Source organism: Electrophorus electricus, chromosome 20, assembly GCF_041902795.1.
Source record: "Electrophorus electricus isolate QZ-2024a chromosome 20, ASM4190279v1, whole genome shotgun sequence".
NCBI lineage: Eukaryota > Metazoa > Chordata > Actinopteri > Gymnotiformes > Gymnotidae > Electrophorus > Electrophorus electricus.
In genome coordinates this window covers 5,088,778-5,107,170 of record NC_137516.1, presented here as the reverse complement: position 1 = coordinate 5,107,170, position 18,393 = coordinate 5,088,778, and the positions used below count along the sequence as shown (strand labels likewise).

At 42.5% G+C, this 18,393-nt stretch overlaps 1 protein-coding gene across 6 annotated transcripts in view; it reads left to right on the top strand.

The window, feature by feature from the left end:
- The window catches only part of gpr153 (G protein-coupled receptor 153), a 30,401-nt gene continuing 12,008 nt past the window's right edge, over positions 1-18,393 (top strand). For 2 of the 6 annotated variants that reach the window (XM_081703635.1, XM_081703633.1), the window contains exons 1-3: positions 2-1,566; positions 11,773-12,599; positions 17,321-17,750. In XM_081703635.1, the coding sequence (XP_081559761.1) occupies positions 12,247-12,599; positions 17,321-17,750 (783 nt within the window). In that variant the 5' untranslated portion in view covers positions 2-1,566; positions 11,773-12,246. The other 4 variants (XM_035536000.2, XM_027011262.3, XM_027011263.3 and 1 more) reach the window with 4 other exon arrangements.

The following is an 18,393-nucleotide window of genomic DNA, read 5'->3' as shown; positions in this document are numbered from 1 at the left end:
AACTACAGTGGAAAATGGTAAGAACAACAGCCAAAAGAGTCGATGAACCAAAACCAAACACAGAAACCACTCAATTATGTAACAAACAAATTGCAACATTAAATTTAAGTAAATAAGGATGTGGAGAGGAAGACGGCATCCCAGGAGTCCTTGTCGAACTCCTTCCTGCTCTCTAATCAGCGCTTCTCCCAAAGTCTGGTGGTCTAGAACATTCTGCAGAACTGTAATGTGCATCTGAGTGCCGCCAATGACTAAAAGTTCCCCAGCACACTTCAAAAGGTAAGGGTTGAAATGGGGGCGTGGCCATCCAAGGTCTTCGGTACTTCTCAATTAACTCCAAAAGTGACTTGCGTGATGGAAATACGCATCGTGAACGTTTTATATTACATAATACATAGATCTTATGATTTTGACATAACAGAAGACTATGTATTATTCAGGTCAAAAGCATGCTAATAGTTTTTAGGATGAGGGCTCACTACGTTAGTTTGTGCCGTCCACGCAGTAACGCTGTAACTGGTAAATACAGCTGCTGGGTGGAACTAATAACATTGTACTTCGTGTAATTACAAGTCATCGCAAGATGGCAATCTAGAAGGTTATAAAGTTATTAAGTCATTTAAAAATAGTGAAAAACATACCGGTACAAGCAGCATCCAGCTGTTGTGTATTATTCAAAGCTGGTCGTTCAAAGTATGGCTTATTTATGAATTTAACCTATTATTTATGTATTTAACCTATGGATAAGTTTTCGCAGACCATGTTGCATAACAGTGCCATAATATCAATAAAAACAAAATTGAAAATGACGCTTAAAATATTGGTTAACGTAAACGGTAATAACAGTTGTTCATCGGTACGAGGATTGGATGAGGACTGTACACTGAACATTAGCGGTTGTCCTTATTATTATGCTGAAGAACTGCATCCAGTTCAGGCCTTGTACCACGGGTGCTTATTTATTATTATACTATTATAATAATTCTGCGTTTGATAAATACACTGACAGGCGGCAAAGTTGGAAAACGAGTCTTCGCTTCGTGATCTAAGGAGACATGGTCGCCAGAAGCGCTGGAAAGGGAACCCACAAAAAGTAGTCGCAGGGTCGCAAACTAACAACAAAATGAGAAACAGGCTGGATCACGTCAAAAATGTCTTAAAGACGGCCAAGTGATTAGAACCACAAGACAGTCATGGTTTTACCATCTGATACACTGTTCCTCCCCCTCCTCCTGCATCTCTTCAACGGGCGGCGTGAGGATGCTTTACGCTTTGTTGCCCACTAACCGCGACGATAACGACATCGACAGGTTTACTTCGCTTCTCCGTGAGTCTAAATTATTTCTTACAGGCGAGCTTTCAAAGTCTGACTCCGACGATGAAGGATGCATTGCTACTGTCACGCTTGGCCATATTACTATTTTCTGGCTGATGATGTTAACAGTGCAGCATGCCATATTCTGAACTGGAATAAAAAGCAACGCAAATGTGGACATATCAGTAACAATACAACACGTCGCCGGTGTGGACGAACAGGAATGCGCTTATCGCCCAAATCTCTTTAAGGTACGTCGCCAAGCTCAGGCACACTCAAATAAATACACACACATGACATTTCGACATACTGTCCTTTTGCTGATAGGAGATTTCTATGAAGAGTAAGTGTTACGGGGTCTAGCAGATCGGGAATTTGGAGACATTTTAATGAATAATGCTGCAAGCCAATTGTAAGCATATTTGATTTTTTTATTAAGCCTTTTCTAAAGCAGCGTTTTAGCACAAACGCTCATCCGGATACTTCTGACTCATTGGTAATAGGTGTGTGGAACAGAGGAGGTAAGCTAGGCTAGTAGCCAATAAACTGGGAAGTGAACGAGAGTGACGTTGCTGACAGACTACATATTAGCATAAAATCTTTCTAACAGCACTGCACATAGTTAACGCTTTTCGCAAGTTTATATTTGCACCAAAGACTATTCGGTATGATACGAGCAAATCCTTTAAGCAAGGTCTACTTACTTATTCATATTTAATTGTCTCTGAGAAGCCATATGTAATTACCCAAACTAATATTAAAAATAATAATTTTTCTTCTACTTCTTGTCATTATTACTATTATTATTATTATTATTATTATTACTATTTTGTTGTTGTTGTCAGCATCATTATCATCACTATCATCATCATTACTACCATGGGGTTTTTTGTTGTAGTTTTTGCTCAGAGGGGAACAGTCAGAACACTTGAAAAGCTATTAAAACCCACTGTGAGCAATCCAGAGAATAGGAACAGTATGTGTGCCATGCCGAAAATAGTTCCTCTATACCACTCAAGGTGTAATTAGGTTAGCTAATGTATATAATAGCTTAACTATAGCACTCGTATCTCTATTAGCCAACAAAGTTATCGCGTACTGTAACGCATTCACATATCACTCTTTAAAGCTCCCCACGGCCATCATTTTGACAGTGATTAACTGTCACAGGACGCACCCCAGATGTATACACCTAATCTTAGTTCAGAACAAGAAATCTTTGTTCAGTTCAGATCAAGAAATCTCAGATTATTATTTGAGTGCATGATATACACATATTCAGATCAGTTCCGATAGCAAATTATGCGTCCATTTAAATAAATTGTTTCTGTGGCGTTGGGAATGACACTCCTACAAGGTCACCGAGGTCACTAAAGGTCAGCGATTTGCCCCGTTTTAAAAGGAAAAACCTCAGTTGCTTTTACAGACACATAGGCAGTCTATAACATGGATGTAGGCTAGATAAATCTTTAACATGAATGTAGGCCATCCAATGTATCCGGGCATTTGGGTCCTTTCAGGTAGCTGTTATGTCAAAATTACTCTTAGTAGTTCAAAAGTAGTGTGGTATTTAGTCATCCGTACACCAAAACCCTAATAAATTCTTGTGCCATCTGCATTGTGTAGAAACTTTAGAAGTTTAGCCTGACTAGTGGATGGAAGACTTTTACAGATGATTGTTGAGTCAATTACACACATAACTGACTTCCTCAAAACTCAATTTAAATGTAAATTTTGCAATCTTATTCCGGATCAGAGAGATGAGAATACAATTAGAATCTATTACTAGCTAGCTAAGTTTAGCAGTATTACTATATTGCCCCAGAGCAGACAGGAGAACAGAATTTGTAGTCAGTAAAGTGCTGAACTGAATTAATGAGTGAAATCACAACATTTGCATCAGTGAAGTAAGCATTTTATGAACTGTCTCCCTAGGCATTTTCTCCCTGCGTTACAAGTTTAGTATATCAGCCAGCTTACAGATGAGTCTCAAACACCTCTACTATAGACTCAGGCCTCTAAGGTCTTCCTGTAATCAAATTGACATTTTTGGAACAAAAAGGTTTCCCCAACTCATGATTAGCAATAATGATTACTTGCAATCCATGTCTGGCAAGATATGATCCATGTCTTTACAGACATGCAACATAAGCCTTTGATTAAAGCTGGCCATAAATAAATCCTTCTCGAAGGAATGACTCACCAGATTTAGCTTCTTTATGTGATGATATAACTTTATTCCACAGGTCAGACCTGACACTCCTCTGGGTCCTCCTGAGTGCGTCAGACCGCATCTGTACACAGCTACCTAAGAGCAGACTATAAAGCTGCTGTGATCAGGATAGCTACAATAACTCAGTAATTATAATGTAAAGCCATTGAAACCCACTTCACAGTGGGTACTGCATTTGCCTTTCAAACACCTTCCAGGCTGCTGTCTAACCGATGCAGCCTCATCTGTGGTAGATCCCTGCTGATACATTCCTCTGATCGGTCATCCAAATACACTTTGTTGCCGATCGCGCTACGTCATCCATCCATATTCATTAGTCTAATCAGCTCCCTCTTCTCACACTGGATGGAGTGTTTGGGATACACTCGGTGGTTTAGTAGAGGGAACCTCTGTCCACTTAATCATGATCACACTCTTGCCAGAAATAAGTCATAAGAAATAGGATATAACAAAAGACTAATAAAGTTACATCTGTGTCATAAATGTCAGAGTTGTACTACTGAGAATGTCAGCAATTTTAGAGGATTGGTGCAATCTACATTCAAATCATTTAATTGTAAATATGTTAAAGATGTATATTATGTTAGACATGAACAACGTCTTTACTTTGTTATTAATTCAAATGAAAATTGTCTAATACACCAAAAAATTACTCTATAATCCCAAATTTGCCCCAGAACTACTTCTTATGTCATCCCTATTCCCTGCTTTGGCACAACCACTACAGTGAAGGATATTTCAGTAGAAACAGCATGCTTCCATTTTTGTAATGAAAAATCATTAAAGAATGGCTAGCCTTGGGGAAAGTCCCCAAGAGCAGAGTAGAGGGAGGAGCCCCTCTATTAGAGTAGAGACCCCAGCCTGCTCTGCCACGATCAAGCCACCGACCTCATTCCATCCACTGGCCTTCCCATGCCTTACATGGAAGGCATTAAACGGGACCTCACTCGGTCCCTGACTTCTGTAAGACATAATTTTACTACATTCCGAGCGATGCTATGCACCCGGAGAGTGGGACGTACTCTGTTTGCAGTTAGTTGTTCCATTAGTTTATGCAGGACATGGCCCAAACCACAGTCTGGTTTGACAGGGCAAAAAATATAGACGCGAGTGCCCTGACACCTTTTGCCCGTGTTCTGTGGATGAAGGATGTGATGACAGTGAACCGGGACCAGGATATAGATCAGCTCAATTTAGACCTTTTATCTCAGCAAGCGATTAATCCAGTTTCACAGTATGATACATCCGTGTGCTCAGAAACTTAGCGTTGGATTTAAACGTATTGATTTATTATGCAATCACAATACCACTGCGTATAAATCACTCTAACTAATCATTCAAGCACACATTTGGCATTTAAAGCACAGTAGAAAGTCCTGAAAAAGCCAGGAAGCAGACATTTGTTGACTGTACCCTAAAATCTCCATTTAGCACATAAGGAAATGAATTTATGAAATGATATTGACTACAATATGGGGTCAGGAATGGAAATAACAATCCACAATGAATCAAAATGAGGGCAAACCAACAAAAACCAAAACCCTAAACCTGCCTAAAAGTGTCCATTGCATCTTGCTCAACTGGGGTTGAAATTAATTTGTGAAAAACTGGCAGCAATCTCTGCCAGTTCAGGGCCTCACAGTTGCAGCCACCACGGCCCCCCCGTGCGAGCCTTCTCACACGCAGGTCTGCTCATTCTCACCTCTCTGCCAGATGCTCTGCCTTTTCATTTTGTTTTGGAAACTCACTTGACACTGCAATTATAAGCAAAGTGTTTCCACTCGGGTCCCTTTGGCCAAACACGAACAGCAGTTCATCAGCAGTGGAACAGAAGCAGAAGCTCAGGGTTTAATGAGCCTATAAAAAAATTCCACCATATCTATGGAGCCTGCACTTTGATCCACCTTAACTATGGTGGTAGTCCTTCTCTCCCTCAATCTTTCTCATCATCTCTCTCTCTCTCTCTCTCTCTCTCTCTCTCTGCCTCTCTCACTTGCTGGCAACACGCATTCATTTTAATCAGCGCAATCTCCACAAAACCCAGTTCCATGACGGGATGTAGGTCAGCGTCACACCTCTGCTGCTCCGCTTCCAAAGCACTGAGAGGCACATTTCCTCGGAAAAGACGAATCAGTTTTTCACACACACACACACACACTTGCCCACAGACACATGTTCTGAGCATTAGGTAAGAGCACAGGCAGGCTATTACTATTATCTTTTTTTTTTATGCATTCTGTATGTCTGGCATCTTTCAAATGCCTCAAATTTAAATGCTAATAGTGGAGCAAACATTAGCCCTACACAAAGGCTTTTATCTTGTAATCGTTTTTTTGAATTGCTGAAAAAGCAGATGTGTGTAGCCTCAGTTTGAATGTTCTTGCAAAGCGATCTGATTTGCAAGCCAACACATCACTCATGGATATAGAGTGGGAGGGTATATCTAATCTCATTCCACTCTCTTATGCAACACCCATACAGACGCCTTCATGTAAAATCTGCTATCATGATTACAGCTATCATGTTGTCTAACAAGTGGGCACCCTCATTCATTTTGCTTGCTTAACACTTACCTAAGCCATTGCAGTAGGATAACTTGGTAGTGTGATTACAACTTGCTTAAACCTACAAAGGATGTTGTAGTCCTCGTATGGTGAACTACATTTTGGAAATTGCAGAAATTAGGACCACAATAAAAATAAAAAAAACACCAGGTTTTCACAAAATCACTGTAACTAATCATTCAAGCAGACCTTTAATTTAATGTGCTGTAGAAAGGCCTGAAATAGCCAGGAAGTAAACATTTGGTGACTGCAATCTAAATAGTCAGTAATGAATTGAATCTTTGACTCACTCAGAGTTATTTTTATTTCTTATTAAAAAGCCAGAGCGCACTGACCGAGGTGCGTGCTGAGATTGTGCTTCAGTTCTTAAATGTGCAGTGTTGGTTTTGTCACTGCATCATTACCTTTGCTTCTGTAACATTTCAGACGGGAGGAGTGGCTGCAGACTGAAAGCATCTTGTGCTATTGTGAGATAACTGTTCCAGAACACCTGAGAGGGAGTTTCTCCCAGGGTTTCAATAGATGTTCCTGTAAGCCAGCTGTGGTTTTCGGGACTGACTGCAGTTTTAAATGGAAAATGTAACAGTAGTTGTTCATTCCCTTGGGTGTACTGTTGGAGCTGGATCACATGGACCTCTGCAGCTACTTTAACAAGCAGTAATATGCGAAAATATGAAGTTTTAGATCAACTGAGGCATTTCAGTCTAGGCAGTAAAGTAAAGAGCAACAAGAGGTTTCCTGCAGTCATGTCACACTTTTCTTTGATTAACTCATTATGTTGAGGATACATGAGGAATGAAGCCTATATTGTATCACAAACTACATCAGTTCAGTTTTGGAAAAACTCCATTCCCCAGGGACTGTCAGTCATTTAAGCAACCTGCATTTCTTGATAAGTAAAGCACAAATCCAAATTTAGCCTATATTTCAATAGCCACCTCTTGTGTGTGTGTGTGTGTGTGTGTGTGTGTGTGTGTGTGTGTGTGTGTGTGTGTGTTGGGGGAGTTAAAACAGCGATTTGAATGCACTTTAATGAGTGTGAATTTAAACTCTGCAGTTAATAATAGACAAATCAATGGTTTTGTCCCTGACAACTATACTACATTCACAGCTGGTTGGCCTGCCAGGAGTTGAAAGATTTATTTTAGGTCCAATGAAAGTTTATTTATTAGGGAATAAAAGGTTCTGCTAAGCAAACAAGGGCCCAGAAAACTGAGCCCTGTTTGTTTACTTCATTGTGTCTAAAATTGCACGTCTCTTCTTGACAAATGCTCAGCTGGATGGAGTTCATTTTAGCTGGCAAATGTGTGTGTGTGTGTGTGTGTGTGTGTGTGTGTGTGTGTGTGTGTGTGTGTGTGTGTGTAATTGTTGTGTCTACACAACAATTAGCTTGATGCTAGTAGAACTGCTGCGAAAACAGGAAATAAATGGTGAACCGTTTTATGACAGACTGATCGGGACGCCTCAGTGAATCTCACATGGATTGCAGTTCAACATCAGTTACATGTCACACAAGCTGTGTCTTAACTGTAAAGCATCCTTGAGTTCTGAGAACAGCACTATATGTGTACATTCATTCTTTCATTTTCATTGATCATCTTATAGACTCATATCAGCAAACATCCGAGCTACTTTAGCAAGCCTACGGAGAATCCTAAAACACATGTTCCCAGCTACGAAGCAATTAGAAACTGCAATTCTTTTAGAACGTTGCGAAAGGCACCAGGTGCTAGTAAGCCAGACTGAAACGTGGGTGGGCCTGGCCGCGAGGTGTGCTCTTTGAGGTCTGTGGAAAGTGGGTGGGAAGCTCCGCTGCTCTCCAGGATGATGCATTACACGCTTGTCCTGGAATACCATGACAGCTACACCCCGGCCACGCACAACGCACAGGCCAAAGAGACAGAGCAGGGTGCAGCACGACTCATGTCAATGTCAAAATCAACGCTCATCTGTCGTACGTCTGCCAGCGCGCCAGAACACGAAATTAGTCACGTCAAGGTGGAATAAAAATCATTTTACATTTATCACAAAATAGTATTCTTCTGTATAGCTTCTGAGCATGGCTATAGACATCATCTAACAATCCACAGATGTATTTCTTGATCTCAGGCAATAAGGTAGCTGGCCACGGATAATGAAGCTGACTGCATCTTATACCTCACTGGGTATTCAGATAGCTTGCTAGCTAAAGAATATGCAGTCCACCTAAAGTAAGGCTAGCCTCAATTCATTTTGGCTTCCCACATGACCACAGCAATGTAGGCTTATGTAGTGTCTGGCTCAGTTGTTGATTAACGTGCTGCTCATTGTCAAGGCAAAGGGCTGCTTGTCTGCTTAAGAGTTTCACTAACACAGTTTCACTTATGTGTATAAATTGCACTTACAGACATCACTTTGTGGAAAAAGAAAGGTCACTGATAACTTAAATATCTCTCTTTCCTTTTGTTTTTTTGTTTGCGTTATTGTGCACCACATCGCTGCTCCTTAAGACTTCTTGCATTTTCAGAGAACACGTACTGTTCTAAACCACTGGTAGTGGTGAGTTGCTCTGAAGAAGCATTCTCTTACAAGAAACGTCTTGTTTTCTTGCTTGCACATGTAACTTCTTTGAAATTGTAAATGTAATTGTGTCAGTTTCCTCAGTGGCATACTGTATTTTGTGGAAAGTTCTAAATAAAAACGAAATAAAATGTAAACTTCACGAGAACTTATGCTCACAAATAACATCGCACCAGTTCTTATGCCACCCATTGAAACCAGCAAAGCCAGTTCAAACATTTTAATTTTGGGTAGTAAAAGGGGGTTCTACTCAATAGAGGTCTGTGGATTTATTGTGCTTGCAAAGAGGAGAAAGCAGCTATTTAGGAGCATGCTGCTGATTCACCCTGACCCAAGGCTAAAGTTCTAATTTAGTCTGAGGAAATACGGTAGATCACTTAGCTCAACTTTGCCACTCATTCATTTAATCTAGAACTCGGAATTGCTCACCCATGCCAATTTTCACTCTGTGCACAACATAAGCTAACATTCCGTATGGAAAACTGGTGGAAATGTCCCTAAGTTATTGTTAATCTTAGCTCACATTAATAACAAATTCAAAGGCCATTGGGAGATGAATGATTAATGCTAATGTATTTTTAGTAAACCAATGTCTTATCTTTTCCTGAAAGTCCAAAAACAGCACAGTTTAGATTCCTGGTTCATTTGTCAGTGATGTCATTTCAACCAGTAATTTCTTGTTGATATAAAGAACAAACACAAATCACATTTGTGGCTTTATGGGAGATTGAATACTGCAAAATTGCAGTTGAGTGCAGATAAATACATTTTTTGCTAAAATAAGGCAAACCTTAAGGCAAATTTGAAAGTATTTCCACATTAGTCAGAAGGTCACAAAATCATGTTAGGTGAAAAAATGATGTCTCTAGTGTTAAGACACTCAGTCCAGCATTTCAATATATGGTTGTGTGGCAGCCATATTTTCTTCCACATCCACTTGTAGTTTTTTTTTTCTTTTTACAGTAATTGGTAGAAAGCCAGTAAAATGGTGAATGACCACCAAACACTATAGAAGGGTTTCTTACAACATAGCCAATATTTCTTCACTTATGCTTTATGTCATATGTCATATCCAGGAAGCACAGCAAAAAGTTTAACTCATTAATAACACTGTGAAATCCACATGTTCACTGTCTCTGTGGCAGATGTGTTAATGCTATGTTGGCCCACATTCTCTCTCATGAATAGAAGGATTTGAAGACAGATACCACTGCCAAAGCCTTGGATCATTAAGTATACTTTTAGAAAAGTTGAATATAAGTTTTCATGTGGATATAACTAAATACATGCAATGTAGATTTTGCTTGCCTTTCAGTACAAGAAGGTAATAATGAGCGAGGTTGTTGCCCTATGGTGTTAATTGTTGCCAAAACTATTTGGAAAAGTTATATTATAAATTTGTAGGTTTCTCTTATAGTTTAAACTTGGAAATGTTTCAGCCACCTGAAATGTTTCAACCTCAGCACCACGCACTGTGTCCATTTTTGTTCTAGTTCAAAATAAAATGGCATGACAGCCAAAGAACCCTCAACTAGCAGCTCACGTAGCTGCAAGTTATATTATGACAAGCGTGTTCAAGCGTGGAAATGTTATGAGCTACTGCTCGTGTACGGCGTGCCTGCTTGATATTGCTACTGCAAGGTTTTGTGTTAAAATGCTCAATTTTCCCTTCTCAAATGTTATAGGTAGTAATAAAAACATATGAGGTTTTCCTATATTAGCTGCTATTAATGATTACTTGAACATTTAGATTTACTGGTCGGGGTGTATATCGCAAGGTATGTCATGTTGCAAGCTATGTAATAAGAACTAGCAGGTAATGAGTCAAACGAAGGTTCCTTTAAAAAGCTGTTTCCTGCTATTAAGATGTATGCGGTGCGTGTGGCACTTACGATGGTGTGCCTTCAGCATCGCTTTCAGGGACCTCGAAAACAAAGATCTGTTAGTCGTCCTCTTGCAATACAAAATGTAATGTCAGTATGAAAATAACGGCATGCAGCTGCTGTGTGAGGCAAAATAACGTTCGGCCTGTTCGGCTCCGAGCTACTCGGTGGGAACATCGCGATGTTGGCTGATTATGTTGTTTTCCCCCCCCCCCTCTGCGCTGCTTTTGTTGGTCCATGAGAGCAGATGGACAGATGCTTTTTTTGGGGGGGGGGGGAGAGAAATCTGTGGATGACATACGGGCAGTGCGTTACACATATGCGAATATCTTATTTAAATGAGGGCTCCAGTCATGATTCAGCAGCCTGACTGCAACGGCGAGTGACGAAAGCGTTTCTGCATTCACTGATTTGTGGCGGCTTCCGGCTCTGGGTCTTCAGTAACTTCTTTGATAGCAGACATGTTCGGAGCCTGCGTTGAATACCCGGTTTTTTTTTTTGTTTGTTTGTTTTTTGTTTTTTTCCACCATGAAGCACCATGGTTACTGCAATGGGTGGTGTGTGTTGCGTATGCTCAACTCGACTGAAATTGTTTTATTCAATCACTCAAAAAGAAGCTAGTTACGAAGCCTACCAGTTCTGCTGATTGGTTTCAAGATACAGTCTATGATTAGGTTTGTCTAGAATTGAGCTTTCTAGATAGCTGACATGACAGTTTCTATCACACGCTTGGCTTCTCATCTTCTCACCTTCCCTTAGCTGTCACTGACTAGCAAAACAGGCATCAGGCGTTCCCTCTTTTTATTAGAATACAGGCCTAGTATTGAGCATTTTACATTTTTTTTGATTTAAGAATCCCATCAGCAGTTGACATCAAGGTTTGCACCACTACAGTAAGCATATCCTTCAATACCAGTTATATTTGCAATGATACATCTTTGGAATAAGTCCTAGAAGGTTGCTCACCTCAAATAGGTACTTGTGGTTTTCCCCTAAAGAACAGAGCAAGGGCAGAGAGTGCTGTAGGTAATAAATGGAATTAGATCAATATCTATTAATAAATGGAATTAGATCGATATCTATTAAGCCTTGGACTAGAAGCAAGGACACATTTCTGGATGTAAAGTTTCAACTTCAACATTTGAATTTTTAATGTACCAGTGATGGTGCTCATTTGTCTTTCATATTGTCCCTTTTCTTTATTTTTTCTGCATCCAGCCCTGCCTCCTCCTACTTTCTCCTCTCCACTCTATAATCCTGCTGTCCTTAGCCTCCCTCTTGCTCAGTCATCTCCCTTCATTTTCATTTAATCCTTCACCTCCCCTCTGCTTCCCCTCCGCCCACTGCTCTCCTCCTCCTCCTCTTCCTCCTCCTCTCCTTATCTCCATCTGTTGCTCATCACCCCTTCCTTCCTCAACGAGCCTCCCTTCCTCTGCCCTGTGGGAATCCTTCCCCCTCTCGGCCCCTTCCTCCTCCACCTCCTCCTTGTTCCCACCCCAGTGCCTCCCTCCAACCGCGATGCCCCCTGCCCCACCTGTCCAACCCATCCAAGAAAAGCCTCACCCTCCCCAGTAGGAATGATCGGTCTGGTCCAGCGCCTGTCTCCGTCCGCAGTCACACCCACCGTTCCTCTTCCTGCTCCTCTCGCCTTCCCGCCCCCTGCTATCACCGCCATCCGCGGGCTCCTGCACCATGAAGGATGAGGTCATCAGCACCAACGCTCTGGCCTGGCTTGTGTGCTCGGGCGTGTCCATTCTGGCCAATGCCTGGGGCATCCTGAGTGTGAGCGCCAAGCAGAAGAAGTGGAAGCCGCTCGAGTTCCTCATCTGTACGTTGGCCGGCACCCACATCCTCAACATGGGGATCCCTATCACCATGTACTGCGTCATCCAGCTGCGCCGGCACCACTCCAGCTACGAGTGGAACGAGGGCCTGTGCAAGGTCTTCGTCTCCACCTTCTACACCCTCACCCTGGTCACCTGCTTCTCCGTCACCTCGCTCTCCTACCACCGCATGTGGATGGTGCGCTGGCCCGTCAACTACAGGTAGGGTAAGACCGGGGAGGGGATGTCACCATAGTGGCAATGAGGTCAGGGAAAGATTGAAGGAGTCAAGTTTGTAGTTTGTAGCATATCCTGACTGATTTTTTTCAGATTTCAGATTCTTCATTTGATAATAAATTCATATTGACTGTTTTTCCCATTTAGAGCTTTGCTCATTAACTTTCCCAGAGATATTATTAGATGTTAGAGTTTTTTATTAGTAGAGAATTTTAAGATGAACCTTTAATGGCCCGAGTGCCGATGGGCGTGGAGCAGGACGCACAGACTCCCTCGAGTTTGTCAAACATTTATTAACATAGAACGTATACGACAATGGTGGCACTCACACATAACGTTAACAGTGAACATGAATACACTTAACACTAACGACGATGACTAGAACATTAACAGAGGCTACACAAACAAAAACAGACATTAGCAAACAATGACCAACAATGATGCACACACTAGCAGGGGTTTATACACAGGCAGACACAGAACACTAAATCCCGTGCAGGTGTGTGCTATTACGAAGGGCGTGGTTACAAATGACACGTGTGAATCCCCCTGCACGCAGCGGGCCGTACCACGTGACTCGTGGGGGGTGGAGCATTCCGTGACAGAACCAAGTACAGAGACAGCCCTTACTGAAGACGCTGGGCCTGAGTCCTGTGTGTGACAAGGAGCTGCTTTAATACCAAACATGGACTCATCTGATGTAAGGAGATCCCAGGCTATATAAGCTCTTAGTGTGTTAACCATTCCATGTTGCTAGGGATCTCAGAAGCATGTTAAGGGTAAAAAGGTCAGTCTGTTAACGAAGGTATAATTTACAATCACCGTGAATGCAGAAATATTGGTGAACTTTCAGCCAGTGTAGCTATTATCATTGCTGTTGTTCCTTTGAGGAATAAACAAACGTACATAACCCTCATATAAGAGGTGGAGAAAAGGGCACCCTTCACCACCAGAACAGCTTTGGTCCATCATGAGTGCTGTTATAACTGTGTAGTGAGGCTGTGTGCAAGTTCAGAGGTGTTTAGATCCTGTGAGCGGGAAGACCATGGAAGACATTGTACTTCTTCCCAGTGGCGCAAACCATGCAAATGTAGAGGGCCCCAGAAGGAATCCTGCTGGCCACAAGGCTGAAAAAAAACAACAAAAAAAACTGACTAAACACCTTCTTTCTTTCATTGTTTAATACCAAAGAGATACTGTAACATGCTAGCTGACTAATGAGGACTCCTGAACGTAACCCTGAAGCACTCATATCACAGTGGCACCCAAAAAAGAAAGAAAACCAGGATGTTCAGCTCTGATTGCAGTAAGAAGATAGTTAAAGATTCAGCAGGGTGGGTAATGTTGTATTTTGCACATTTATGTTTTAAAAATTAAAATGTCTTTGATTAAAGGCCCCAGACATAACTTTGCTTGGGGCCCCAGAAATGTCAATTCCTCCCCAGTTCATCCCTGGTGGTTGTGAAACAGCTTCTTTAGAACAGTGTGTATGGAGAGCATTGTCCTAGAATATGAGAACATCATGAGGGTAAGCCTGGTCCTAGAAAACAGCAACCTCATTCCTTGGGTGTTAAACAACCCCGATGGGCAATCGTCCGACCTAGAGACTACCGCAAAATGGTTGCTGCTTGTGGATTCACAAGCATGTTTAAGAGTCAGCAGCTGATGTTTTTGAATTATGGCCAGACAACTCACCAAGACGACTTACCAAGCTATATTATTTTTTTCTGTTGCTCAAAGGTCCAGGTCTTGTTCTCTTTGCACCAGATTATATGTCATTTGGGTTGCTGTTGGATACAGGCAGTTTCCACATGGCAACCCAGTGTTTCTCTGTTGTTGAGAATGTTCCCCTTTGACACATAAAATTATTTTGCAGTTTTTCTGACAAAGTCCTGTATTTCAGACAACCAACTATTTGGCCCCTTCAGAACCCTGCTAATTGCTTTATGTTGCTCTGAAAACCTAAAGTACTAACTGTCAGTGATCTTTTAAAGCTAGCACAAGCTGCTCATTGGTATTCACGCTAATATGACTCACCTGTATAGCTGCCTTTGTAATTGTGATTTAGGTACTTCAAAGTCTCTTCTCATGTGGTGTTTCCCTTATTTTTTCCACTTTCTGAAGGGCATATTACAGCTTTGCGTTTATGTAGTCAGCTGTATCTTAATCAGAGTCAATAAAGTTTATCCTCTTAATCTCACACTGTTTTGGTCACAACTGTAAGATCATAGTAGGAGATCTGGCAATCTAGTCTGTAGTGTTATAAAAAATCCTTTGCCTGCACATGCTGTTGCATATCTATCTATCTATCTATCTATCTATCTATCTATCTATCTATCTATCTATCTATCTATCTATCTATCTATCTATCTATCTATCTATCTATCTATCTATCTATCTATCTATCTATCTATCTATCTATCTATCTATCTATCTGTTTGTTTTCTGTGGTGTCTTTATTAATCTTATTGATTTTATTAAAAGTTATTCGTCTCCTGCTCAGCCATGTCCAGCCACTAAAAAACACACCACAAAATCATTTGCATACGAAAGCATTTCTGGTGTACATCGGAAAAAGGGAAACCAATGCAGCGTGTCCTCCTACATTGGAATAGCTGGTACCTTTGATATTTTTTTAATGATCAACTTTTTATTGCCTTTCACAACATGGATGGGGGAAGTAGGGTGTGGGGAAGACAGAGTATTGACATACAATGTCAGATATACATACAGATCAAAGACAATGCAAACCATCGAACCAGACCAATTGAAGAATACACTTCTTGAGACATAAAAATTCTCCCAGGTACTAAACACCTCAAAATACCTCATCCAATGTCATTCTTCCTGAATGTAATATTCTGTGTAAGAGTTTTGCCAGAAAGAGATTGGTGATTTCAAATTCTTTCTAAAATGAAAAAGCTTGAGTCACATTTAAGATGTAAGTCTTTCAGTTAACTATAGCTTTAATATATATGTGTGTGTGTGTGTGTGTGTGTGTGTGTGTGTGTGTGTGTGTGTGTGTGTGTGTGTGTGCGTGCGTGTGTGTGCGTGTGTGTGTGTGTGCCTGTGTGCCTATGTGTGTCTGGGTTTGTGTGCTTGTATTCTCATTCAAATTCATCAAAACAAAACAAGGAAATGATTGTGTAGTTGTTGCTGTTGTACTGGGTATTCCTCAGTCGGGAGACACCTTCAACTCCACACCTGCATAAACAGCGCCCCCTGAGGATGACATGTCTGCAGACATCACGCTCACAGATGCGTTTCCAAATCCCCCCCTGAACCACATTGCCACACTGACATCCTTGAGTGCAAAATACAGTTTGTGGATCAACAAAACGGAGCTTTGTAACGTTCCAGGGATCTATGACGGTAGACCCTGAGCAGGAGTGAAGGAAGCAGCGTGAAGGGGGAACATATGTTGACTTCCTGTTTCCTGCATAAAAGCAACTTCCAGTGCTTTAATAGCAAGTGTAGCCTGCATTCTTGCTGCTCTCGTGCCTGGAATATGCAGGTTTGATTTTACAAACAAACCAACATGTGTTCTCATCACCGCTCTTCAGAGCATAGCAACTAGGCTCTACCCCAACCAACCCCCCCCACCTTGTTTGTATATCTTCATTCCGCTCCCTCGTTTACTCGGAGTGGTGCGATGAGGCAAATCATCACCACAGCTCCCTCGGGCGCCAGGGGAAAGGCTAGCGTTCGCAGTGCGGAGCGCGCCTGCCTCTCCCTCTCATCCCACTACCCCTGGCGTTCTCGGGGCAGCCTAACGAGCATTGGCACTCTCCTCCCTTCCTGCTTCTCGCCCCCGCGCGGCGGCTGCACCCGGGGCCTCGGCCCCGGCCGACAGGCAAGGAGCGTGGAGGTGACTCAGCCCCGGAGGCCTCCGCTTCTTCCTCTCTCGTGCTCCTCCGCCGTGGGCGTCAGGCTTTTGGAAAGGAGCGGATGGGAGCTGAAGGACAGGGAGACTAATGGGAGGAGAAGAGAGAAAGAGACAGAGAAAGGGGGAGAGAGAGAGAGAGAGAGTGAGAGAGAGAGAGAGAGAAAGAGAGAGAGAGAGAGAGTGAGAGAGAGAGAGAGAAAGAGAGAGTGAGAGAGAGAGAGAGAGAGAGAGAGAGAGAGAGAGAGAGAGAGAGAGAGAGAGAGAGAGAGAGAGAGAGAGAGAGAGAGAGAGAGAGAGAGAGAGAGAGAGAGAGAGGGAATGAGCACCGAGGAGGAGGTTTGTTTCACTTGGCATGTCTCTGAGCGATGCCGAGCAATGTGGCCTGGAAACCCATGTTCAAACCAGCAAACAAATCCATTGCAGTGGGTACCAAAACTGCCATTGTCTATGTGGATTAAGCATCTTCCTTGATACCGTGATAAACAGCAAAAGCATTTACAGAGCTGCACTCATATATGCAGTACAAACATTTTGCTAAACATAATCCACTATTATAAGTATTGAGACTTTAAGCAGAAGTTAATAACTGAAATGGTTTAAAGCATTAGTTCCAGTGCTTAACATTTCATTTCCTTTCACCTGTATAATGCTTTCCACAGGTTAAAATAGGAAAACAAATGATCACAAGCACACCTAATTTCCTAATTAAATGTTAATGGAAATAGAAATAGAAAACAATGTTTACATATTATATCAGCTGAACTTTCCTTTTCCTTGTGTCAGCCTCTCATGGGTATGCCCTTCCCTTTTTCCTGCCCAGGCTGAGCAACACGAAGAAACAGGCCGTGCATACTGTCATGGGCATCTGGATGGTGTCGTTCATCTTGTCCACGCTGCCCGCCGTGGGCTGGCATGACACCAGCGAGCGCTTCTACGCGCGCGACTGCCGCTTCATCGTCACGGAGATCGGCCTGGGCTTCGGCGTCTGCTTCCTGCTCCTGATCGGCGGCAGCGTGACCATGGGCGCCATCTGCATTGGCATCGCCCTCTTCCAGACCTTCTCCATCCAGGCAGGCCACAGCACTGGCAAGAACAAGTTCAACGTGCCCGCCATCGTGGTGGAGGACGCGCAGGGCAAGCGGCGCTCTTCCATCGACGGCTCGGAGCCCGTGAAGACCTCGCTGCAGATCACCTACCTGATCAGCGGCATTGTCTTCATCTATGACTTCCTCACTGGCTTCCCCATCCTGGTGAGTCGTGGCGGGCGTGCGGTGTGGAGGGGCGGGGTTAGGACATGGAGGGGCGGGGGGGTAGGAAGTGGGGGGGCGGGGTTAGGAAGCAGGGGGCGGGGTTAGGAAGCAGGGGCGTGGGGTTAGAAAGTGGAGGGGCGGGGTTAGGAAGTGGAGGGGCGGGGTTAGGAAGTGGAGGGGCGGGGTTCGGAAGTGGAGGGGTGTTGGTTAGGAAGTGATGCACTGGTTACAGCATAGATAAATGGTGGGAAGAAGTGAAGCATTTGTCATTGGGACTTTCTAAAATGACATGACATCTGAAATGAACTTGTTCACTTGTGAATCCTAAAAGTACATTTATGTTAACTCTGCTTTGTGGCTCTCTGTATAAGAATGTCCATATATGACTTACAGATGTTGTACTGGTATGTCCTATTAGGATTCACTTGGGATATTGTTAAAACTCATGGTTTCTCAAAAGTTTGTCTTGCAAAGGAATTTTATTCGGAAGGATATACCACCAAATTGAAATGAACCAGGGTGAATTTGCCACTTGCTATGGCCTCTTAGAGAGGATGTGAAGGGCTCTGTGCTTAAACTTTAATGAGTAATTGCAGTCCCACGCTTGTCAGGAGCTGCACAGCAGATCAGTCTATGCTTTCTT